The sequence below is a fragment of the Panthera onca genome, chromosome B1 (assembly GCF_046562875.1).
Source record: "Panthera onca isolate mPanOnc1 chromosome B1, mPanOnc1 haplotype 2, whole genome shotgun sequence".
Taxonomy (NCBI): domain Eukaryota; kingdom Metazoa; phylum Chordata; class Mammalia; order Carnivora; family Felidae; genus Panthera; species Panthera onca.
This window is the reverse complement of record NC_138342.1, coordinates 85,138,521-85,164,821: the sequence shown is the minus strand read 5'-3', so window position 1 is coordinate 85,164,821 and position 26,301 is coordinate 85,138,521. Positions and strand designations below refer to the sequence as shown.

The following is a 26,301-nucleotide window of genomic DNA, read 5'->3' as shown; positions in this document are numbered from 1 at the left end:
GGATAGAAAAGGCCCCTTGGCATAGTCCAAGAAAAAAATATAACAGAGGGAAAAGAAAAGGTGTAACAGGTCTGGGAGATGTGAGCATCCTAGACTATTATATGATTTTTAAGGCCGGGAAAATTAACCAGATATTTCCATGTCTTTGAAGAAGCAGCCCTTACATTCCTCCAGCCCTCTTTGACTTGATCGCGTTCCCTAGTGGTCTTCTAATTACTAATACTATTTCATAGAAACTTTATTCTTTGGTAGGGGCCTAATGAATCCAAGCATTCCAGTCACTGGGAAGGTAACTTCCCCTAGTATAGATTTAATAAATTGAAAGTAAGGGTTAGCAATCAGTCCTCTATGAGCGTCATTAACATGACGCAGCCTTCAAAACTCTGATCAACTTCAAACCCACTGACAAAATTCAGTTCTCTGGCTTGCAATGTTTTTTTTTTAAATTTTTTAAAATGTTTATTCATTTTTGAGAGAGAGAGAGAGAGACTGCATGAGTGGGGGAGGGGCAGAGAGAGAGGGAGACACAGAATCTGAAGCAGGCTCCAGGCTCTGAGCTGTCAGCACAGAGCTCAACGCAGGCCTCAAACCCACGAACCGTGAGATCATGACCTGAGCTGAAGTTGACCTAAGCTGAGCGTAAACTAATGAGCCACCCAGGTGCCTCTCTGAATAAACCCTTGACCACTCTGAGAAGTTCAGTTTTGAGAGAGGGGGAATGTGCTAGCAGCATATTCTGTGATACCACTCTGTCATTTTTCTAATTTCAAAACCAACTCAGGAATACGGATTTTAAGACTGTATTTTGATGGAAACTTTTATCTGTGATCCAAAATCCTCACCATTTTCCTTATATTTTTTCAGGATGTGAAAATTGAGTTGAAGAAATCTGTTAAGTTTCCATGGAAATGGTGCCAATTAATTTTTTCTGTTCCTCAGGAAAATTCCTTGACTTAGCAATAATGTAACTTCCTGGCAATCCCTTGGCAGTCTTGAATGTAGGGCATCTGAAACACTTATAATTTCAGAGGGAAAATAGTTGGCTCTTGTAATCCCTTTTTCTTCCAGCATATAGTGAAAGAATTAAATAATTTCTTTAACCTTCCTTAGAGAACCTGTTTAGTCCCTTTAGAAAATCTTGATTCTGACAAACATTTCAGAAAAGGGCCTTTTGCTTTTTGTTTTGTTTTGTTCTGTTTGGCGAAGCAGGTACTGCTCTTCTTATTAGGCCATGAAATCCCAGGATAGTTAAAGAGTAATCACTAATTCAGTAATAAGCAGTTTTGATCACCTAGTATGTCCCATGGCCTGGATGGTCATAAATATCTGAAACGGTTTAGAGAAAAATGGTTGGACAGAGTAAACCCTTTGGGGTACTTAATTCTTTAATTTTAAAATCTTCCCAATTATTCTTAATTATCTCTTCTCCTACTAGATTCTGATTTCCCTGAAGACTGCAGTAATCAGGGAGGTTTTCCAACATTCTATGAGGTTTAATGTTCCTCTTCTCCTTGCAATAGAACAATATTCTTTTCTGTTCTGCAGAATTACTGATGTCCTCGGTTGGTGGGATCTAGGGAAACTGGTCTCAGGTGACTAATCTCAAATATTATCAATAAGTTGGATTTAAATATCTAGAGAGAAAAAATTCATCCCAAATTTGATTAAAATTTCAGCATCCTCACCCTAAAATCATTTAAAAAAATTTAGCGATTGTTGACCTTGATGAAACCAATTAGGTAACAAGAGATGGGCAGAATTTGATCCAATAAAATATTTTATAATTAGGTTCTTGTTTCCTTTCACTGTCCCCTTTTTTTCTGGTACAGAAGAGACTAGTTTTCTGTTCATACAATAGAAGAATGATTGGTCTCTTTTAGGCTTCATGGACACTACAGCTTTTCCTTAGGCTGCTTTCTAGGGGAAAGCCAGAGGACAACCGGTAAGAGCAAGAATTCCAAGGATCTTTTATTATTTTTGCTATTTGTCAGCTTCCTTCATCTCTGGTGGCCTTCTTCACGTTTCCCCCTTTATTCCAACAGCGTTTAATTAAAACATGAAAATTGGATAATTTATTTAAAAATGCTTCAGGGAAATATTCTCCTAAAGAGCTCAAAGCACCCCTTCTCTTTATTCTTTCCCAAATGCTGTGAGGTACGTGGGGGAGTCCTGATAGGAATAATCTCTACTTTGTTAATCCTGCAGGAACTGTTTGATTCTCCTTGTACAATGATCTCATATGGAGTTCGGCACTTATTTCTTGAGACAGGTATAAAGGTCCAGTGGAAGGATAATGGTAACCTTAAAAAGAATAATCTTTTCCCTCATATTAGTGAATCACTAGAAATGGAAAGTGTCAAATAGAGGGGTTTTTTTGGCATATAAATTTGTAAGCAGTGTATCTATGGGTTCAGGGAGGACCAGAAATTCTGCTTTATTATGTGCTGCATTCAAGCATCATGTACTTAATTGGGAGAATGATCTAAGTACAACCTTGCTGCCATTGGAAATGCCACTTGAAGTGATGGATGAAGATCTCTCATTTAAGGACACACCTTTGTTTGGAAGACAATCCATGGCTGTCTTAGAAGCAAGTCCACTGAGGTTGTGTATTTTTTTTTTTTTAATGTTTATTTGGTTTTGAGACATGGGGGAGAGGGGGCAAAGACAGAGGGAGCCAGAGGATCTGAAATGGGCTCTGTGCTGACAGCCCAGAGCCCAATGCGGAGCCTGAACTCATGAGCCACGAGATCATGACCTGAGCAGAGGTAACAACACACTTAACCGACTGAGCCACCCAGACACTCCAAGGTGGTGTATTTAACAGCTTGGTGGTGTTAGAAGTTGGTGCAGTCAGTGACTAGCCATGTCTATCATGGCACAAAAGGAAACTGGCTAGGGGGGTGTTTAGTGGCTGCTGTGAGATAACCTCTTGATTTTATTTTAATGTCTCTCTCAATAATTCACTGGTAGCAATTTCAAGGCAATGCTGTTTGGACTGAAGTTATTTTCGGATATTTATGACCATCCAGTCCATGGGACATACTAGCTGATCAAAACTGCTTATTACTGAATTAGTGATTAGTCTTTAACTATCCTGGGATTTCATGGTATAATAAGAAAATATCTGAAAAGGTTTAGAGAAAAATGGTTGGACAGAGGTTAAAAGCATCAGCACGTGCTCACTGGTGATCAGAGCCAGCCCCCTACATCTGTCACCTTTTACATTTCTCACTTTTGAACTTTAACCAAGCCCTTATTATCGGGGGGGCAGGGGGGAGGATCACAATAAATAACCCACTAGAGTTTCTCTTTTCAATAGGAACCACGGATGTCAGGGTAAACTGGAGGCAGCTGCCTCTTTGTAGAGCAAGAGGAAAATTTTTCCACTGTGTGTGATGTCTCTATACCTTCAGTATTCAGCTCTTTTCTGCATGACAAGTAAGTGTTCTCCAAAATGCTGGATCAAGTGCTGAAGGCAAGAGAATAGTGAGAAAAGGGCACGGTCTTTGAATGGAGTTCAGTGCAGAGTACAGACATCCCACGCTGGTTCCCTTCATTGCGGAATCAATCATCTGTCCGCCACTGCCCCCAATTTACGTTCCAGAGGCTACTCTCTCTAAAGGCCTATAAAAGCATGGTCTCCATGCATGTTAGAGGATTTGTCTTCCTTGACCTTCCTAGAGCCCTGCTAACAACATCATCAACATCGCCACAAACATTCTCACAAGGCTGTTTCTTGCCTTTATAAATTGCAATAATTTTCTTGTATTAATCTTATTATGGCAAAATTATATTTGGGCAAGACACTAATTTAAGAGTAAAACTCATCAGGCACACAGTTATTATTACTATTGTTTGTTTTACAATTATTTACTTCTATCCTCGGAGACTTTATTCAATATTCATAAGGCTTCTTTAGATCTTGCTTAGAGAGTATTAAATAAACTGAAGCTCACGTGAATACCTTGTCTCTTAGGACCGTGGAACCTGTCGCCATCAGATTGTCTTCTGGCTGTCTTTTGTTGAAACACTGTAAAAAAAAAAAATAGCGCATAATATTTATAGAACACAAACATAAAAAAGAACAGAGCGTGGAATTCTCCAGGAAACCAGAACACAATACTTCATTTTCCTTAGCAGCAATTCTTGGATTGTATTATTTTGAGTAGGAGGATTATTAAATTTACAATTTTCTCATTTGTGCAGCTTATCAGTCACTTCAGAAAGCATTTTCTTTAGGCAGAATAGTGCAATGCTGATGGAACACCTCGTTAAACTACTTAAATCAAGACATGATTCCATTTTGATATCAGGCAAAGATAAAAGGTGCGGTGTGCTAAAAATGATAAATGTTAAAATCACATGAGAAATCCCATTTGCACAGAAATTACTCATGCTGACTTTTGGTGATAAGCAAGGATAATGACTGTTTTTTCTTAAACAGATGAAAAGACTGCTGTATCTCACAGATGTAATAATAAAAAAAGACACTTTATTCTTGCATCACCTAGCTAGACCTCAGATACTAAAGTGGCTTATTCGAATTACTTCATTATCTGAAAAGTGCTTTGTTCTCGTTTATTATTTCTCACACGAAATTCCGTGAGACAAGTCAGCATTACTCACCTCATTTTGCAGAGAAAGATAAAATTGATTGTTTAATATTTATTGAGCACCCACAAAGTTCCGTATAACTCTGGCATTTGTTAGTGAAAAAGCCTATACCCTTTACAACTTGACTTTAGAAAATTGAACATCCCAGGGTTCGTTCCATTTATTTTTTATGGGGACTCTGAATTACAGGGTCTGGGAACTGCAAGAGGACTTGGAAATTTACACCAACCTCATATGTTTAAAGATGAGGGAAGGGGAAGTTTTACTAACTCGTAAAAGGGCTAAGTAATTTTACAATAATCCCAGAACTGTTGTTAGTAGAAATGTGATTTAGAGCCTCAAGCCTTTAACTGCAATCTATTGCTTGGTTCTCCATAGCACTGCTGTCTCTTCTCTTCCATAACTATTTCCCTTTAAAGATAAAGAAGGAGCTGGAGGGAGGGGATTCAAAGGAACCTTTGAGCATTTCCAGCACACTGTGTCTCATTCTTAGCAGCTCATCAGGATTTCCTGGGACAATGGAGTGGAGGCAAGTGACAGTGGGAGTGGTCCAGCTGGACAGTGCTTGACCACTCTGGTTGGAAGATGCATCCCAGGAGTTGTTTTATATCCTTATCTTTTTTTTTTTTAATTTTTAATGTTTATTTTTGAGAGAGAGACACACACAGAGTGCGAGTGGGGGTAGGGCACAGAGAGAGAGGGAGACACAGAATCTGAAGCAGGTTCCAGGCTCTGAGATGTCAGCACAGAGCTGGATGCAGGGCTCGAACCCATGAACCGTGAGATCATGACATAAGCGGAAGTTGGTGCTTAACCAACTGAGCCACCCAGGTGCCCGGGTTTTAAAATTCTTTAAGCCAATCTATTCTCAAGGTCATACCTGCATTTAATCCACACCAAAATTCATACCACACCAAAAAAGCATTTTTTAAGCATATATCGTTTGCCAGCTATTGTCAAGAGAAAGACTATTCGGCTCTACTATCCTCTTTCAAAGAGGAAAAGCAAATATACTTTCAAAGCATGATGTGTTTAAGAAAAATTATACACACATAATAACATTTCTGGTTGAAAACCAATTTTCTGCCTTGTTAGGATTTGGAAAACATGCTAAGTATAACTTAATGGCAAGTTCTGGGTTTGTGGTTTATATTTTTCCTTAAATATAATGATGGATATATGGTGTGTGAATATATTTTAGGATATTAGAAAAATTTTTACAAGTGATGCTTGATTTTTTTCCCATTGGCTAGTTCTAAAAAGTCTTGCAAAAATGAAACACTTTTGAAATTTTAATAACAGGCAGAGTCTTTGTGATTTTTTTAGCCAATATTGTGAAGATAATAACTAAAACTGTCTAAGACAAAGGAGCTGTAGTATGGCATCATTAATATGGAAAATAATCTGAATCCAAGGATAGATTCAGACAACAAATTCTCCAAATAAAAAGTACATTAATTGATCAGTTTTAACAATTCTGCTGAATTTTAGAGCTACAGAGTACTCGGAAATGGAATTTGTTTTCCCAGAGTTTTGGCATTAATTGTTACATCCTCTATGTTGCTCTGCTGACAACAGATGCCTGGCGTTTGTGAACTATCGTAAACGTTACGCTCTCTTTGAGTTTCTAGTCTAAGAATTATAAACAGCATATTTATTTATTGTTGAGATTTCACCAGGGCTTACAGTTGGGAGAGCCAGGGATCTGAGGGAAGATTGGAAGGGGAGTAGGGTGTCTGAGCAGGATGGTTATCAAAGTGCTGATAACAGAACTTTTTAAAAGCAGGGTGTATGTCACACCCCACAGTACAAAGGCCCTTTCTACCTGGATAATCTCCTTTGCAATTCCCTTTTAAGTCACCTCCAGCTGCACCCATTTCAACTGGTCCCTTCCTACCACCTACAGACAAGCCTCAGTTCCTTACAGAGACTCACTTAGCAATTAGCACTTTGCCAAACACACCATTTTCTCATTGCTGTGGAAGATAGGAGGTGTTTTTGAATATGAGGTCATCTTGGAAAAAGGCCTACATTAACTCGTTTCTTGAAGAAAGAGCTAGTCCATCAAAACGATCACTGACTCAAACATGCATCACAAGGAAATATACTCTGTTAGTTTAAGGACAAGAATTCGTGAATCTTTCTTTTTTTACAGTTAATATTAGCTGAAACATTCTAAATTTACCAGTAAAGCCTTTGTTCTAAAAAGCTTTACACGTTTTTTGTTTACCATGTTCACTCACGCAAACCTTTATTTATCAGAGGTAAATACACAATCCATGGTATCGTGAGAATTGAACATCGGGTCATGGGTCACTCAGCGTTCTACACGAAAGTACATATTTTTGTACACGATTTGTGGTGAATAACACGAGAGTCTGTTGTAAATATACAGAAATTGAAAAACAAAAAACAAAAACAACATCCTGTATGCCAGAATGTTAACCAATTTGACACAGTGAAAGGGGCATAGTTTTGTCTTAATGATAATAATATGTGTGACATGGGGAAATGGCTTTCTCCTCCTGAGGCCTTATTTCATTGCTGATAAAGGCAGAGTTCAGACAGATGATCTCTGATGTCTCACTCAACTCTGACATTCTAAGATGCTACCAATTCTTATTTCCCAAATCATTCTAGGCCCATTCGTCCTGAATAAATTCTTAAGTATGAATTTAAATAGGAGGCTCTGTTTTGAGGAAGAGATTATGTGTCTCAAGGGCTTAGAGTAATAGAAAAACTAGACAGTTAAATCACAGACCAAGGCTATTTTTTAAATAATATATGGAGGTGATCCTGTCCTTATGTGTTTGAATTCTTAGAGGGTACATTTTTTTTTTTTTACCATATTTTACTGCATCAATGTTCAAAAAATGCTATTAAGGCAATTATGACATACATCAACTTTGATGACTCTACCCCAGTGAAATCTTATTTTTCTTTCCTACCTAAAATTGGAACTTGAGAAGAAAGGAAAATGACTACATTATTAGTAGTTGTCACCACCTTTAAACATTAAAAAAAGTTCATAGAGGAAGAAAAACAATTTTTGAGGTTCAAAATAATCTCAAACAATGCAAATGTCCCAAATACCACCTCCATTTATTTTAAATATTGGAGGAACAACTTCTATAAAATTTTCTCGAGAATAGAAATGACACTAAATGGAGAAAATTAGCATAGTATTAAATATTCAAAACATTAAGCAAAGTAGAACTATCAGAACAGAGGAGGAGGAGAAGGTGAAACATAACGAATTCATTGGCGCTATTTGTCTTCCCAGGTTGCTTCTGTAAGAACATTCTTCATGTCAACTTCATTTGTGGCCTGTTTCAAACAAAGGGACCCTTCCAAAGCCACTCTCCTAAAACATCTGACAAAACTTACTTGGAATTACTTTGTAAGTGGCTAAGGTAATGCAAAGTCTGTGCAATAGCCAAACGCGTCCATAAAGATGTGACTTACGAACAACAAACCCCTTGATATTCCATGCCTGTTAGTGCAACATAAAATGTTTAGAGCTATCACTGAAGATTATTCCTGAAACTAGAGACTTGCTATAAAAAATATGCAGACTTGTATTGTGCTCTGGGTTCTCAGGGAATGTCACCACACAGGTAGCAGCAGTGTGTTTATTATTCATTCAACAAAGTTTCAATAGGTTGCTACTGTGTAATCAACTACAGTGCTAGGTCCTAAAGATGCAAAGGCAAATAAGATCCAGTCATAGTCTCTATACTGTCCTCCATTTTGATGTATTCATTTAAGCAAAGGTCAAAGGTGTCATTAGTACCTACTGAGGAGAGGGGATAGAAATGAGAGTCAAGGAGGTCAGTGAGGGTGGTCATTTGACCCCCTTAGCCTTACTCTTCCCACCTTGTTACCTCAACTTTACACCCTGGGAAAGTTAATCACAAAAAGGTAGAATGACTATAAACAACCCCCTTGTCTAACCAGCAAAAACAAGTTAGCAGAACGTTCTAATCCAATAAGTAGTAACGTTGGCTAATCAAACTGAAGCTCAGAGGAGAGATATAGCTTCTTTGCAAATTGACCAAGATGGATTGAGCACTCCAATTGGCTTAAAACCACCATTTCATTCAGCTAGCAATAGCTACAGGTTATTAATTTGAACAAATTTATCAAACACAGGTCACTACATTTGACTAGACACATTAGGGTGGGAATGGCTACAGAGAGTCACATCAGCCACATACTATGAAGGTCTTCCACACAAAAGCAATTTATGGCCTGGGAGATGTCTATAGTCAGGAGTCGCGACCTGTTTTAAAAGGAGAATCTACAAATGGTCAACCAGCACACAGGAGGTCACTGAGGTCAACCAGCACACAGGAGGCTTACTTCTGAGATTGGTAGAGAAGGAAAGTTGGAAATCACATAACTATCAGATGGAAGATGGCATAAATATTCTAATTCAATGGCAATATCAATTTTCTCCTAAGGAGAAAGCATGAATTGTCTTTCCAATTTGTAATGGAAACTAAGTCTAATAGGCATGTTCCCATAAAAATCTTCTCCCAAACTAGGAAATATTACTATAAATTATTTTTTTTCTATTTCTAAGGAATTTAGTTTTTACTAGAGTTGAATGCAAACTGTTTTTATTTGCATATTTATTCCTTTTGATGCAAATCAGATAATTTCTATTCTAGAAATGTTTCTTATCCAGGAAGTTGAGACATTCAGAGGGAGAGAGAGCAGTTGGTTTGTGGAATTCTGTGTAATTAGAGCTTGAGGCCATTGCAATGAGTTTATTAGCAAGATCTCCAACCCACCACTGAGCAGGCAGATCCTTCTTCCTCCTGTTACCAGGCTGCTTGCATAGCACTAAGCTGGGGGTTTGTCTCCTCCCATATGATTTCATTTGGGTTCACTGCCTAATTTTTTTTTTGACCATTTGTATTCAATAATGATACAAGTGAAGACATTACTCTAGTAACATCCTTAGTAATTTTCCTTTGTTTTGCAGAGAAGTGCTTTGGGTTGTTGAGAAGCCACTGTAATACTTTAGAAATTATGATGAGTTCACCTTTTGGTTCAAGCTTGGTGATTGCCAGAAATAACTTCTCTGGCCTCTCTTTTTATACCTATATGAGGAAATGTTGCTATCTTAGGAGGTAACCAATAGGATCTGGTCACACTCACTTTGAACAGGCATTAAATGCTAATTCCGCTCTTAAGACTCCGATTAGAGAAATGCAGACTGAAAATTCTAAGAGGACGGGGCTGTCCCATTTGTGCAATGTGGTGTTCATTATGGATAGTTAATAAATAACTTGGAAAAGTCATGCAAGATGAGATATTGGCATATGAAACCCAAGGTAAAAAGCCAAAGGTATATCACCTGCAAAGAGCTGACCCTGTCTCACCTCTGTGTCTACAGAATACCCTTCATCACAGCGATTACCATTTTTGCATCCTACTTTGTGCTAGCTACTATACATGTGTTGTTTCAATTCCCATGAAGACTCTATGAAGGAGGTTTTAGCATTCTTTTTTTTTTTTTTCACCAAATGAAACAAGGTGATGTAACTTGCACAAAGTCACACAGCTTTTAAGTGGCTAAGTCATGATTCTACTTCTATTTCATCTAGTTTCACAATCTTCATGAATTTCATTCTACCATGCTTCTGGTCCCTCAGAGGATGCTCTTCTCAGTGTGCCAATTTTCTCATTTTTCTCCACCTACTACACATTTAGAGGGAAAAAGATGCACATACTCAAAATGCCGATGAAAAATATTGTGCATTTACGAAATCTAAAGTAAGAAAAAAAGACAATTTGTGTGGATAGCTATTCGGCATCTATGATTTTATGTTCAAACGGCCCTTCCCTGAAGTATTCCGATGTTTACTTTGTCTCAACAATGGAAACAATCCATTACATGGTTTCTCAACCTTGGCACCGTGGACATTTTGGACTAATTCTTTGTGATGGGGCCTTTCCTGTGCTCTATAAGTATTAGGTATAGTGGCATCTCTGGCCTTTACCCACTAGTCATTAGTACTGTCCCAGGGGTGACAACTGAAAATGTACCTAAACACTGCCAAATGTCTTCTGGGAAGCAAATCGCCACCAGTTACAAACTACTTTTCTAGGTCAATTAAACTTCTTACTAAAGAGATATTTAACAGAGTCTCTATAAGCATCAAAAGTTAAGGGGAAAAAGGCCAGATTTCATCCTGCTTTTGAATGAAAATCTAAGTGCTTGACAATATTTGCATTTTTTTTCACATGTAATATAAACCTTTTCATGTCAGTTCACACCGTAGTTGATTACTGCCTCTTTCTCCATTCACTAACATACAGGAATTGAATTTCTGAAGAGGAGGCTGGAAGGGCGCCTCATTATTATGCCAACACTCTTAGCAGATGTTTAGCAAAGCCCTTCTTAGGTTTCATTCAATGTTTCTGTGATGTGTCACTGTGAGAAGGATGGAAAGAACAAATCAAAACACCTGGGTTACACAGGCAGGCTCGATTCCTTCTGAAGGACAGTGTGAGCACAGGTTTGAACAACTGTTCCTTTGCAGAGCTCTACCAGCACCCTGTCAAGGAAAGGGGAGAGGCAGAGAATCACAGGGGCATACAGGGGCACTGGGCTTACAAACAGAATGATAAATATGTCCCTCTGTCCTGAGAGTGCCTGTGATATACATATGAAGTCCTGGAGCTAAATGGCTTGAACAAGGTCACCAAGCCAGTGAGTAGGATCCAAGGCACTTGACGTAAGGCCTACTTTAATCCACTTGACCACATTTCTTCACTAATGAGAACAGAGACCATTCTGTTCTCTCACATACACAATGAATGATATGGATTAATTTTCCTAAGAGAGTCTACAAGGTCTTTTTTTCTGTTTGCATTTCAATTACATTGTATGTGATCAATTTCAAGTACAAATGAATTGCAAGTGGAAAATTTCTGAGAGCAACTGAGTTGCACTTGACATTTTGGGGTCCCAGTAGCTGAGTAGCGCTCAAAAAGGTCATATACAACTTTGTTGCTCTGCAAAATGCCAAGGGCAACTCAGTGGCAATTGAAAATTGAAAGGGAAATTACATTCTACCCCAAATCAGCAGCATAGACTCTGAAGAAGGATCTTGGTTCTATGAACTGTGTGATGGGAAAATGGGAAATTGTCCATTGATGTTGAAAAATTTTCCCCAATAGGCAGTCGTCTCTTTGCATGATTTATATAGTTTTACTACCAATCTATATACACTATGCACAGCGTTCATTTTCTTTCCTTGATTAGTCTTAAATCAAGAATTCTGTCATTAAGGAGGACTGTGAATCCATATTAATTCCTCCATATTCTCAAAGCTTAATGAACCTGACCCTCTGCCATATTATGTGGAGAAAAAGATGGAGAGAACGCAGATCTGAGCACACAGATTTCAAAAACTTTTCATTTAAGAAAAACGAATTAGTCTTTTTGTGGTTGTTCACACAAAGTAGGTTTAGTATAACAGTCATGGAATGGAAAAAATCAGAAACATATCTCTTAATAAAATGAACCACGGGTTCGGTTTTGCATTAATAAGTTACATTTCCAGGGGCAGGAGACAGTGGTGATGGCTGAAATAGAGCTTCTCTCTGACACGTTATGCTGTGTGAAGCGGTTAGAACACTTAGTTCTAAATAGGAGAACTTCACAGCCGTAGTATTTCAAACATAGGATGGTTCAACTGTCAAGACAAATATAGTATGATTTCATTCATATGTGGAATCTAAAAAAAATGAATAAACAAACAAACAAAAAGCAGAATCAGACCTATAAACACAGAGAACAAACTGATGGTTGCCAGAGGGAGGAGGTGTGTGGGGAGGGGCAAAATGGGTGAAGGGGAGAGGGAGAGATCAGCTTCCAGTTATGGATGAATAAGTCATGGGGACGAAAGACACAGCATGGGGAATACAGTCAATGGTATTGTAATAGCACTGCATCGTGACAAATGGTGAACACAACATAATGTATAAAGAAGCTGAATCACTATGTTGTACACCTGAAACTAACATAGCCTTGAGTGTCCACTACACTAAAGCAAACAAAACAAAACAAAAAACAAACCATAAGATGTTTTAAAATGAGAAATTCTGGAATTAGTAGATTGATATATTATTCTGACCATCTTCCAGCGTGTTAATAAAGTGTCCTAATGAACCACACTGATGTGGTTTTGGTCACTTTTATCATTTATTCATCTTTGTTTTTATTCAATTAATATTCATCAATTATTCATAGTTTCTACTATGAATTCAGCACTAAGCTTGGCACCAAAGATACAAGGATGGGCAAAACCAGAAAAGATTGGTCTTTCTTCATGGATCTTATGGGTCAGAAGGAGGAAATAAATATTAACAAATAATCCAGAAATAAATAGATCAGTAAAGGAAATTTGTGGTGTCCTGTGAACAGGCATGGGGACCAGGCTGATTTGGGTCCAAATCCTACATCTTCTTCTTCCTAATTTTATTATCATGGGCAAGACACTGGAACTCACCAAACATCAGTTTCGTCATCTATAAAATGAGGCTATTAATGCCAACCATGTAGGATTGTCCTGTGAATTAGAAATTATCATGAAGGTTGTCTAATAATAATTGTTATAATGAGTAGACTGAGCCAATTTATCCCTTTAGAGGACAGGATAACTCTCCTCAGCCCCCCTTCTCTGTCTCTAATAGCTTTCTTACCCTCTGATTCTACCAGAATCCAGGAAGCACACACTTTTCCTATAATTTAAAGTTAGTTTATCAAAGTCATTGTCTGCCCAGAAACTGAGGAGAGACAAAGTAGAATTGCTTTTAATTATGATCTATTGAGTGTATGTCACATACCAAATATTGTGCTGGGTAATTATTGTTAATTTTATCTCCCTTAAAGATTACAACAATCTTTGAGGTAGATATTATTTTTACCCCAAACTTACAATGAGAAAATTGAATCTCAGATATATGACATTATTTGTTTAGATAATATCGGCTGAATCTCAATACTTTCTGCAAAGGTGTAATGGGGAAACTCAGTTTTCCTCCTGTGTCTTTTATGTGTGTCTTCTTTTCTTTCACACTTCTGCCACACTCATAACACTCAACTTCATTTATGGTCACCAAACATGTGGAGTTTTTCCCCCATCAAGCAATTTATGACACCAGTTGAGTGTCCTACAATTTAACTCAATTCTGATACTATCTACCTGGTGATAGTGTCAGATCTCACAGTATGAGGGCTCAGTTCCACAAGACTGCTTCTACTCTACTTCAGATGCCAATCATTAGTAGTAGATTCCTAGGTTATCCATAGCTTCTGTCTAATTTGGCTATAAATTGGAGATCCCCATGATTCCCTCTTCAGGTTCAATTAATTTGTTAGGGTGGCTCACAGACTTCATAAAAACATTTACTTACATTTACCAATATATTAAAGGATATGATAAAGGGTACAGGTGAATAGCTAGATGAAAAAATCCATAGGGCAAAGTCTGGGAGGGTCCCAAGTGTAGGAGCTTCTGTTCCCATCAAGTAGGGATGTATCACCCTTCCTGTGTGGATTTGTTTGCCAACATGGAGTCTCTGGGAATCTCCTACTAGTAGGATTTTATGGAGACTTTCTCACATAGGCACAATTGATCAAGAAGTCCTTCGCCCTTCTCCAGAAAATGGGGGACTGGGGCTGAAGATTCCTTGCTGCTAATCATGACTTGGTGTATTTAATGCCTAGCCCTCATCCAGGAGCCCATTCAGGGTTTCCTCTTTAGAGCAAAAAACACTCCTGCCATCCAGGAAATAACTTGAGGAAATTACAAGGTTTCAGGAGTCCTGTGCCAGGAATTGGGGGTGGACATAAACATACATATTTTCTATTATCTCACAAAAGCCAACATAATTTTACTGTATCTCTCTGGTTTATCTGCCCAGTTTCCTTGCTAGTACTTTCTTGAATTTCTGAAATAGTAAGTTGGGATTGTGCATCCTGAATTCTTCTTCCATCTCCTATTCTACACCCTTCTCTTTGGCTACGTTAACACACTCTGTATGTGCCAACATTCTGCTACTACTTCTGTGCTCTGGCAAGAATTGGGGCAAATTAATGTTCTTCTAATTGAATGGGTGGCTTTCTGGGAAATGATGGCAATTTTATTTAATAGAGCTGCCTGAGCTATGGAAAAAAAAAAAGCAAAGATGTGATGAAAGACTCTTACCCTGTGAAATGCAAAGAACATCAAGAATTAGCTGATGAGGCAATGTTTTCCTAACGTGGGAACAGAATGATCAACAATCAATAGCATAAAAGGAAGAGGCAAGCAAGTCTGTCTCAGTGAAAGAGGAAAGGAAGAAATAATGGAAAGGAACTGTGGTGATCTCATTTACAGTTCATATTTTGCTACTGATTTGGGATATGGGGTAAAACCCATATATGCTTTTATATACTTAAGTGCAAAAAAATATGAAAACAAAAACCCCACATATTGTAACCCTGGTACCTGTCTTCATAAAATTCAAATAGAGTGAGAACAAACCACATTGTATAATTGAAGTAGAAAGATTTCTTATAAAGATTGAAGGGTGTCAAACTTGCAATAGGTGAGATAAATAGTTTCAAAAATTTCTTAGAAACTCAAGATTTCTAAGATTCTTTAAAGTTTCTGTGTGTGTGTGGGGGGGTATGTGTGTGTGTATGACAAATTGTACCATTGTCTTGTAGGGAATTAATTAATACACAGAAAGATTTTATCATCTGGTACTCAATACATCTTTATGTAATTAATGAATAAATGAACCAGGAGAAAAATCATCTCAGTTCTCTTATTTAATGTGGGATAAACTAAAGGTCTAAAGCAATCATAGCTCCAAAGTCCTTCTCCAATGAACTGAGGCAATCATCCATGATGGAAGGTTTATTCTTTGGAGAAACCGAACAAAAGTAGTTCTGGCCATGGACACGAGGCACAGTGGGTCACAAGAGTTACACACTGGGCTGAACACAGGGAGAACAAGTTGAATTATGCATTCTAAATAGTGAAATTTCCCAGTTCCTTCCCACACTTCATCTCAGAGTTCTGGCAACCAGACATATAAAGTAGGTTGGAGTTTTGGACTTTATTCTAGGAAAACTGAAAAGGATAGAGAAATAGATCTATATAAACTAACATTGTGGGATAGGTAATTCAGTGAAAAAGTTGTTTATCTCCCCTTCTAATGCAGTCCACAAATTAATAAGTAGAGTTTCCATTTAGGTTTTTGGAGCTTCATAAAAGCACAGTTAAGATATTTGATGGATGTATCAAGCATTCCAGATAGCACAAAAAGCAAACAAAGGTAATAGAGATAATATGAAAACTACAGAACAATTAAAATCACAAAAATTTAAAAAATCAAATCAGAACAAAATAAAAGAAAACAGTAACAAAGGTATTGAATTCCACTGCCCTCACCACTTCCAAAGAAAGAGAAAATAAATATACAAAAATAACAAATTGAGACCCGAAATGCATGTTCATACAAGGTACTTGATATGTAGAGGTCATCTCTCAGACACTATGGAGTTGTGCAATACACCCAACCAAACAGAAAATGAGAATATGACAGCCAATAAAAGAATGGGAAGATAAAATGCAAAAAGTAGAACATCGCAACATGGGAGTCTCTACCTGTGGTCCTGAGAACACCCCAAGGAATGGGATATAGAAGACAATGTACCTCTTCAGAAACTTCTAGAATAAAACTAAATTCTTGTGTTGAGCTGTGTCTATTTTCTTTCTTTAAAAAAATATTTAGTGGTGGGGCGCCTGGGAGGCTCAGTCTGTTGGGCATCCGACTTCGGCTCAGGTCATGATCTCACAGCTTGTGAGTTCACAGCTCAGAGCCTGGAGCCTGCTTCAGATTCTGTGTCTCCCTCGCTCTCTGCCCCTCCCCCACTCGTGCTCTGTCTCTCTCTCCCCTTCAAAAAAAAATAAACATTAAAAAAATTTTTTTTAAATATTTTTTGGGAGGTAGTATCCCTGTCTAAGGCCTAGTAGTATTCTAGAGGTCACTATATTCGACAATCTAAGAATTTCTAATTGCACCTACTCCCTGACATAATTTAGATGATTGTTCCAGCTGACATTTTATTTTAGCTGACACATTTATTAATTTGTTATTTTCTAATTTGTAATAGTTTCTTGAACATTGTCAGCAGATCACTGTTGAGTAAGTACATTGTACACTGGTAATTAACTTTACACGTACTTGATAAATTTTCTTATACAAATTATATATTTCCCAATACATAATGCACAAGCAATGGAGTGGTTTTTTTGGAACATATTAAGCATAGATGAGTAACTTGTGCTTCTTTTCTGTAGGTTTGCGGTATATATTTAAATGTTCTGTTGGAGTACTTGGTTCGAATTGTTTGAATATATAATCTATTGCTTCTCAGCTTTAGTTATCCCTCAAACATTTTGTTTGTGTTCCATTCTGTTCAAAAATCTGTAATAAAGTGTCACATTGTACTCTAGGTATGTATTTGCATATCTGCCACTTAGGGACTCTTCCAGGATGAAGAAATTGTTTTATGCCATTTTCTCAGTCCCTAGGATGGTATTTTAGCCCAAAAAGGCACTCAGTCCATGTGCATACAATGAGCTGATAAATAAAAGTCATCTCGCAGACACTATGGATTCATGGAGTACATCCAACCAAACAGTATAGAAAAGTGCTGGAAAATAACAATAGAGTAAGTATACCTTGCTGAGGCTATAGATATATAAAAGCTCAACAATTTTTTAGTTTTTTTTTAAATTTAGATTCAACTGAGTAGAAAATGAGGAAGAAGAATTGGAGTCTAAAATGCAGTAGAAATTCTACGGCAGATTGTTGGGGTAAAAAATTAAGAGAGTAATTGGAGTTGCATATCTGAGATTCTAGTATTCACAACTTTTTCAGTTTTTAAAGTTGTTTTAAGTGGAATTAGGAGCAAAAAGTAAAGTTGTGGTAAGAAGTACTTCCGTCTTTTTCTTGTATTGCACATTATTCATAGGAGGTGAGCTTTCCTCTTGTAGAATTATAGAAAAAGTTTCAAATAGAATTTCTGCACATAAGCTGCGGTTTCATGTCTTTGGGTACTTCTTAATGAAGAACTAGAAACCAGAACCCTATCGTTATTCTTATTCTCTTTATTCATTGTGTTTCTATATTTAAAAACGTGCCAGTAAAACTCACCTATGACTTGAAAAGAATATTCCATCCATGGGGTTTCTGACTCCACCAAAAAACAGGACAACTCCTCCCACCCTCAAAGCATTCACACACACACAAACAACAAAAAACATTACCTTGAGCTATGTAAGGTGTGGTTTCCTCTTTTGGAGGGATATTTGTGGGTCGAGGTGTAGGGGCAGGAGGTCTGTTTATGATAAAAGACCAACTCCCATTTTTTTTCTTTGTACTCATATTGGCCAATATCATGTCATAATCACTGTCTTCAATCTCAGCAAATGTATATGGGTCTTCCTCTTTCTCCTCTTCATTTTCTCTCCTTTCTTCTTTGGTCTCACCTCCTGTTTCCTGTCTTGCTCCGAGATCACACCAGTTTTGACTTCTTTCCATTTGGCCTTCCACCATTTTCCCTGCTTATGAAATATTTAGGTGGTGGTTACTCTTCTCTTACATGCAGTATTACTGATGTCCTTCTGTCACTTTCTTGAAACTTCCCCCCTGAATAATTTGTATATTATCCTATAGATTTCAAAAAGAAGAGTGAACTATATAATTTACTACCATTCTCCTGCAGTTTGTAATTATTACCTTTGTTTAAAAAAAAGTTTGTTAGAGGTGCCTGGCTGGCTCAGTCAGTAGAGCATGTGACACTTGGTATTCAGGGCTGTAAGGTCGAGCCTCACACTGGGTGTAGAGATTACTTAAAAATAAAATCTTACACCGTATGAACTAATTGGAAGTAAAATAACAACTTAAAAAAAAAATAAAACATTTCACAACCAGAAAAAAAATTTTAAAAAAAGTGTTTAAAACACATATTTCTTTGAAAACATATAAATAAGCACATAAATATATGCTAAATATAAGCACATAGTTTACAAGGGATTTAATACCAGAAAATTGAAGGACAAAACTAAGCCTCCATTCCAAATGCTTTGAAAACTTATTTTTCAGGCAGAATATGCTAAGATTTTTATTTTTCATTTGAAGTCATTTTACCATTCATAGGGCTTGCACTGGGTATTTTGCCTAACATTCAATTTCTCTGAAAATGACAGGGGGGAATAGCCAAACGTGCCATTACTCGCTTTCTTACAGTAAGTCTCACAGTGGTTTGACAAACTGAGTTTCAAAAATGTAACTCTTGATTTCTATAAGTCAGCATGAACCTCATTCTTAGATAAAGGACATCGAAAGCAGGGTTTGTGACATGATGGCATGGATAATCAAAGGCTTAAAGATTAATTCATATGAAAAGACTAATCTTTTATGGTTTTAAAACTCAGCAGAATCTTTACATATTTTTTAAAGAATGTATTAAAATATTTTAGTAGCAGTTATTTAGAAGACAAAGTATCACATTCTTTGGTTAATGAGTATGAAAATTTTTATTAATGAAAATTTTTATTAAAAGACTTAAAATTTTTTAATGTTTATTTTTGAGAGAAAGAGAGACAGAAAGAGAGAGAGAAAATGGAGGAGGGGCAGAGACAGAGGGACACAGAATCTGAAGCAGGCTCCAGGCTCTGAGCTGTCAGCACAGAGCCTGACATGGGTCTTGAACTCACGGACTGCGAGATCATAATTTGAGCCGAGATGCTCAACTGACTGAGCCACCCAGGTGCCCCAAACATTAGACTATTCACAAATGTTTTGCTTAAAGCATTAATGAAAACAATAAAATGGAAAGAATTAAAGTTATCGACTTAAAAATCATTGCTTTTCTGGGTTGTTCTGAGAGATCATGCATGTGACCTAAGGGAGAACTACTCTCCTTCCTCTTTGGTGACAATCTGACCAAATGATTTCTAGGTTACTTATGGCTCTTTTAGTGGAAAGATGTGGAAGCTAAGGAGAATGACAAGTTGTAGAACAAATAAAAATATATTATTTTCAGTAGTTCAGCAATTGTATGGGTAGGCTCATGAGGAGAGGCCAAGATCCTTCCCCAACCAGTCTTAGATCCGATTGTTTCAATTAGTTTAAGCCAAGAAGTAATGCCTAATTGCCTACCACCAACTTCCAAATCTGCATGATTTTCCTTTCTCCTTATGAATAATATGGTACTGAGATTTTGACTTCATGACTTCTGTTTCACTGACAGCATAACAGGTGAAACCAGATTAAGTGTGTGGGAAACATTTTTACAGTGTTTCATTTTTAGAGGAATGTGTCAACTATCTTACTTTGATCAACCCATTTCCTGAGCTGTTAAACTCTTTGTTTCTCCACCCACCCTCCTTCCCAACTCTTTCTAAAGTTGGGCTTGTAGCAGAAATAATACATTTTTCTTTTTTATTTCCCAATGTATCCGATTCTACTTTTCATGTCAGAACGGGGCCTAGCATCCTCAATTCAAGTTGTGCATCAGGAGATAAAGATGAAACAAAATCATTCCTATCATTCTAATTTTTGAAAAAAACAATAGTAGCAGACTGTGTAACAAAGAGAAGAATCTTAAAAGCCAAGGAAACTGGTTTATAGAAGTATTTGATACAGTTTAATTACAGGCTTTATGGTCTTGGGTCTGAGTCAAAGAGGAATAATAGCGATTGTTGCCTTGCAAGTGTGTTCTGGAGAGAAAGAGGGACAATGTGTTCTTCATAAACTGACAAGTGTTCTACAGTGTTTTATATTATTTTTTTTCCTCCAGCGAATATGTCCATAAATCCATCCTGGGGCATCTGATGCTCAGGATATGGGGAGGTGGCCCTTCCTCTTTTGGTAATTTGAGGGCATAAGGAAACTCATCCCAGAAAACAATTCTGAAGGTATCACTAGCTAAAATCAAAGACTCCACACAAATTCCCTGGCAAAAGAAAGAAAGAAAGAAAGAAAGAAAGAAAGAAAGAAAGAAAGAAAGAAAGAAAGAAAGAAAAAGAAAGAAAGAAAAAGAAAAAGTGGTAGCTTCCAGGATTATTTTCAAAGGCTGTAATCAAAGAACTTTAAGAAAAAATATTGACATGTTATTTTCCATTACTTCCAATATTAGCCCGATGAAAACATGTGGTCAAAACTAACACTGCATATCAGATGTAAAAGTATAAGGTTTTAAAATAAAAAGTGTGGATTTTGTTTTATTTTGCTTCTTGTATTTGGTACTTTTCAGAAGATATACTTGCCAACATTACACTTCTGGTATTAGAAATCTGGTGATTGCTCTCTGTAGTTTTAGGCCTTCTAACCAACATACGGCATATAAAAATTTACATTAGGGAAAACACAATTTATTATTAGTTCCTTTAAGAGATTTAACTTGACAGAAGTCAAGTTTGTCTTCTTTACAATTTATTTTAATAATTACATAAAATTATTCATATCTGTAAAAAGTGAGAAAATATACAAGAATTTTATTGACAGGGTACTGCTTACCTATGTCTCTCTCCCCACCCCCAGTATTGATACACCTACCTCCCTGATCTATCACAACGGTCTCTCAGAGACCATTGGCACATAGTAGGTAATCAACACATATTTGTTGAATGAATGAAAGAATCAGAGGAGTGCCCATTAGGTTTTCCTTACTTTCCATTAAGCAGGACTTTTCATCTCTGAGTACAGTGCATGACCTTAGTAAAGGTTTATGTTCATCAACTTGAACCTTTAGAGAGACACGACCTTCAAGGATATAAATGCTAAATTTCATGGCTTCTAATTCACTTTTTGAAACAGTGTTTATTATACTTTATAGCCCTCTAGGATTCAACAGCTAAAGTACAATGGCAAACAGAGTTTTAATAATAGATGTTTCTTTCACCTTATTAAAAGTTCATTGTAAGAACACTGTTTGAATTTGGAAAGTACGTGTAAAATAGTAATCAATAATGTCGGTGATCATTAGTGACTGTAAGAGTGAGCCTGGAGATAGAAGTCTGTTAGGCTGTTGAACATTCCAGCCAGAAAGCCCAATATGGAAGCTCCTGTCGATACTACCCACACCACCCCTGTCCTCCCCCCGACTCCTGCCCCCATTACACATGGTAAATCTTGTATCTGGGAACAAATGCAATCACAGCCATTTAACTGTTCTTCCACGTTAGCAATATATTTAGTGTTCTTAGGCTTTGGTCTCAGTGCAGTGTGAGAAACCCTTTACCACTTGCTTCCCCTGCAGCTACCAACTGAGTGATGTGCCCAAGGTCATTTTCAAATCTGTAAAACGTTAGCCTTTTCCTTTGCCAGATGACTTTTTTTTTTTTTAAAGGAAAGTTGTCATTTAGTTTTCCACATGATGCTTGAGGTTCATTTTACGTGAAGGAGTACAGACTCCTTCCAAGTTTTATTTCTCTACTTGAAGCTTTGTAATGAGACTGCTCTGAAAGAAAGGAAGGGAGGGAAGGAGGAAGGAAAGGTGGTAGGAAAGGGAACGAAAGGGAGGATAGAGAGAAAGAAAGAAAGAAAGAAAGAGGGAGAGAGGAAGGAAGGAAGAAAGAAAAGGAAAGAAGGAAGGAAGAAAAGAAAAGAAGGAAAGAAGAAGAAAGAAAGAAAGAGAGAGAGAGGGAGGGAGGGGGGAGGAAGAAAGGGAAAGTGAATGAATGGTAGGTATCTATCGCCTGATTTCTGAGGCCTTAAAGGAACAGCAAGAAAGTTGTTCTTGGGTTTAAACGCTGATCTTCCCCGTACAGATTTGCCACTGCACTATATGCTATGGAAGCCCGTCAAACTTTTGTTGTTGTTGTTTTAACCCTTAAACTTACCCTGTAATGTGCAGTGAGGTTTTTCCAGTGGGAAGGCAGCAGCTACAGGTCGTGGAGGGGGGGGAGGTGGTCTGTTGCTGACGAGTGGCTCTCGTGAAGTATGTTCTGGATTGTCTCCAGGAACGAACACATAGAAGTCATCATCATACTGGTTCGCAGAAGTGCCAACCCCAACCTCTGCTAGGCTGTGCTCGGCCTCTGTGCTCGATTCACCCTCTTTATCTTCCTTTGCCAGTTCATCTGCCTCAGCTCCTTCTGCCCACTGCCTGTATGTCTGTCCACCTTCAGGATGAAATGCTGGGTTCTGTATGGCTGTTTATGATGAAGACAGTAGATTTCATTTAAACACACCATCTGGAGGCATTTCATATTTTCTAATTTCATACAGAAGTGACAGTACTGCTAATAAAACTTTTATGATCTGATACAGTGGAAAGCTGACAAATGCATAATTTTAGCGAACAGTCATTCTTGGGCTTTTAAAATACCAAACGAACAGTTAAAGCTTCCTTATATCTTGCTACCTCACAATTTGACACACTCATACATACAATAACACTTGGATTCTCTAGAGTTATTGTTTGAGCAGACTCATATATGACTGCATGACTGCATTTTTATTAGAAAACAGCATAACTGACCTAAGAAGTGGTAAGTAAGTTATGGAAAAGCTAAATTCAAGGAAAAATGATAAACCTTAACTTGCTTGTAAATAATGCAATAAAAGTGACTCTGTCCTCTTACTTAGTGACTATTTTAATATATAATTATCACCAGATTATATCTTAACTCTTGAAAACATTACTTGAGGAAAGTGTTATTGTTTGGTGGAGAAGCATCCAAATCACCAATGGTAGGAAAATCTTTCTAAGATTCAGTTCTATCATCTATGAAATATATCCTATCCTGAAACTTAACCAAATAATCCAAATTCCCTCCATCCTAAGAATCATGATTCCATCATTTGTTTTTATAATGTACACAATAAATACCCAGGAAGAAAACTGAAAAAAGATACTATAATGCAGTAACTTCAAATCTTAAGATTTTGTTGTTTAAATTTTCATAAAAATTCCGCTTTAAATAAAGGATTCACAAAACTTTAAAACGACCTTGGAATCTCTAGATTGGAAGGAATATGTGAATTACTGTCACTGTCAGTGCAATAGACAAGCAAATGACTGTTGTTTTAGTGTTGCTAAGCTGAAATAAAACTAAAGAAGCCAATTGGCAGAGTATGGAGAAAAAGGCCTTTTTTTTTTTTTTTTTTAAACAACAAAGAGTTATGCTGTAGAAACTTTTCAGTTATGGGAGAAAATCAGTCATGAAGAAAAATCATGCCCATGATGGTACCCCATATTTCTATGTGGAATTTTATTTTTTATTGTTCTTTCTTTCTACGTGAGAAAGAAGAAAGATACAACTTCCGTATTAGAACTACAGACCAAGACTCTTTAATTAGTAGGTTGGGCAGAGCAACCAGCCATTCATTCTTGCACAGATCTCATTCATCTTTCTACCTCTAACACCAAACACTGAGCCCAAAATAAAGTAGTTTCTAGAAATACTGACAGAGTAGACACTAAAGTGACTGGAAAGAAATGACTGCTCAGGCTAGCAAAGGGACTTCACGATTTCTGTCTGGGCAAATTGATCATCAACTATAGGAAATTACTTGTAGCCACCCTCATGCTTATGTATTCAGTATTTATGCTTTATGTTTACACCGTCTAAGCAACAGAGTCTACTTGGTCTCTGTCAAAAATGCCCAAACCTGGAATCCAGCCCTGGGCGGGGGGTTGGATGTAGTAGGTCAGTGAGTTTTGGCAACTTCACAGTGATCGTGATACTAATGGAAATCTGCTTAGGTGTGCCATGCTCCCTGAGTCCAGTCACACAGAATTTCCTAAACAAGAAAATTCCAGGTCCAAATGGTCTTTAGAAATGAGGTTGTTCTCTATCATGTTTTTCTCTTTATAGGAAGTTCTTCTGAGGATTAAATTTCATAATAAATAAATGGTCATTATCAATGATGGCCTGTATCATCCGTTTTATTACTGTCAAAAATAAAAATAAAATGTATGGCTTTAAAACTCAGTGCATTAATTCATTACTTTAGCATTGTTTTGTGTTATGCCATAACTTTTCAGGTTGTTTCCTGATTTGCCAAAGTGTGCTAGTTAAGACATTATATTTAATTTTATCTGATTTGCAGATCAGCCTACCATTTGAAAAACTAGTGGTCAATAATGGTTATTGAGCATCAACTGTGCAGTGTTCAGAGGGCAATGCCCCAGGGTAAGAGCATGCTTGATATGTGAGATGTCACTGTGGCTGCGAACAAACAAGACAGGGGTCAGAGATGGGACCAAAAAGGTTATCCAGGGATAATCTTTAGACGATGATAAAGATTATAAGTATGATGAGAAAGTAAAGAGAAATTTGGAACAGAAAAGTGATTAGTTCCTTCACGAAGCATAGAGTATTAGGAGGAGCAAATGTGGAAGCTGCTATTTCAGGGTTTCTTAATAGCAGTGCTGCTGAGATTTCGGACTAGATAATCCTGTGTTGTGTGTGGTATGCGTCCTATGCATCATGGGACATTTAGCAGAATTGCTGGTGTCCACCCCCTAAATGCCAGTTTGGGAAGCTCCCTTCTCAAATCATGATAATAAAACAGCTTCTGTCCATTGACAAATATCGCCGGTTTCGAGTGGAAAATAGTCCTTCATTGACAACCATTGTGCCACTGCAATAATCCAAGGAAGAGCTGATGGCAGCATGGACTAGGGTAAATAATGAAAGATTGAGGAACCGCTGAATGCTGGCTACGCTGTGAAGGTAGAGTCAACATTATTATTTTCCGACAGACTGGATGTGGGGTGAGAGAGGAAGTAAAAAAGCCAAAGGACTTCCAGGTTTTTGGACGGAATGAAACAAGGAAAGAATCTTCACTTACTGAAATGGGAAAGTCAGCAGGTGGTGTAGGTTTGAAAGCACCAAGCATTAGGGATTTTGGATTTGGAAATGCTGCGGGGGGGATGCCTTTCAGATGTGCTGGTGAAGGAAGTTATTGTATACCAGCGGAATCTGGCATAATGGGTAGTTATACACACGTAGGGAGACTGAATTAGCCCTCAGACATTAGAATATAGAACCACATCCTATGACAGCCAGGAAGGACCTTAGAGAGAGACCTAGTCCAAGCTTCTCATTTCCCAGCAGAGAAAACTAAGGTCTGAAAAGAATGTGACTTTGTTTTAAAAAATACTGAAAAAGCAGAGTTGTCAAATAGTCAAAATATTTGCATCAATCTGACTTGTGTATTCTCTCTGGGTAGGAAAAACTGGGGTTTGATTATTCAACACTGAACTTAATAGAAGTATTTCAATTGGCAAGATAATGAGGTAACATCTCTACTGTATTATAAATGAGAGGACATTCAGTTAATTAAATGCCTTTCCATGCTCTCCATGCACTCTTCGGTCTTACTTGACCAGTTACAGGTACCTTAATATAAATGTTACATATATACATGTATTCATAACATACAGGAATACTTACTAGAAGAATATGCAAATAATGAAGTAAAATCATCTTCATAGTCATTTTCTTGATCATTTCTGCTAACTTCTGGGATCTGAAAAAAAATGAATGTTTTTAATAATACCCATTCATCTTAAAAAAATTTTTTTTAATGTTTATTTTTTTGAAAGAGAGAGAGAGCATGAGTGGGGAGGGGCAGAGTGAGAGGGAG

The 26,301-nt window shown here is 37.4% G+C and overlaps 1 protein-coding gene across 1 annotated transcript in view; it reads right to left on the bottom strand.

Moving 5' to 3' along the window:
- Positions 1-26,301, bottom strand: part of BANK1 (B cell scaffold protein with ankyrin repeats 1) — a 313,953-nt gene that overhangs the window by 21,250 nt on the left and 266,402 nt on the right. Inside the window, exons 9-12 of the mRNA XM_060654547.3 lie at positions 26,109-26,184; positions 22,545-22,856; positions 17,964-18,260; positions 3,968-4,033 (exon numbers count right to left, since the gene is read on the bottom strand). Of these exons, the coding sequence (XP_060510530.3) occupies positions 3,968-4,033; positions 17,964-18,260; positions 22,545-22,856; positions 26,109-26,184 (751 nt within the window). The remainder of the gene's footprint in view (positions 1-3,967; positions 4,034-17,963; positions 18,261-22,544; positions 22,857-26,108; positions 26,185-26,301) is intronic.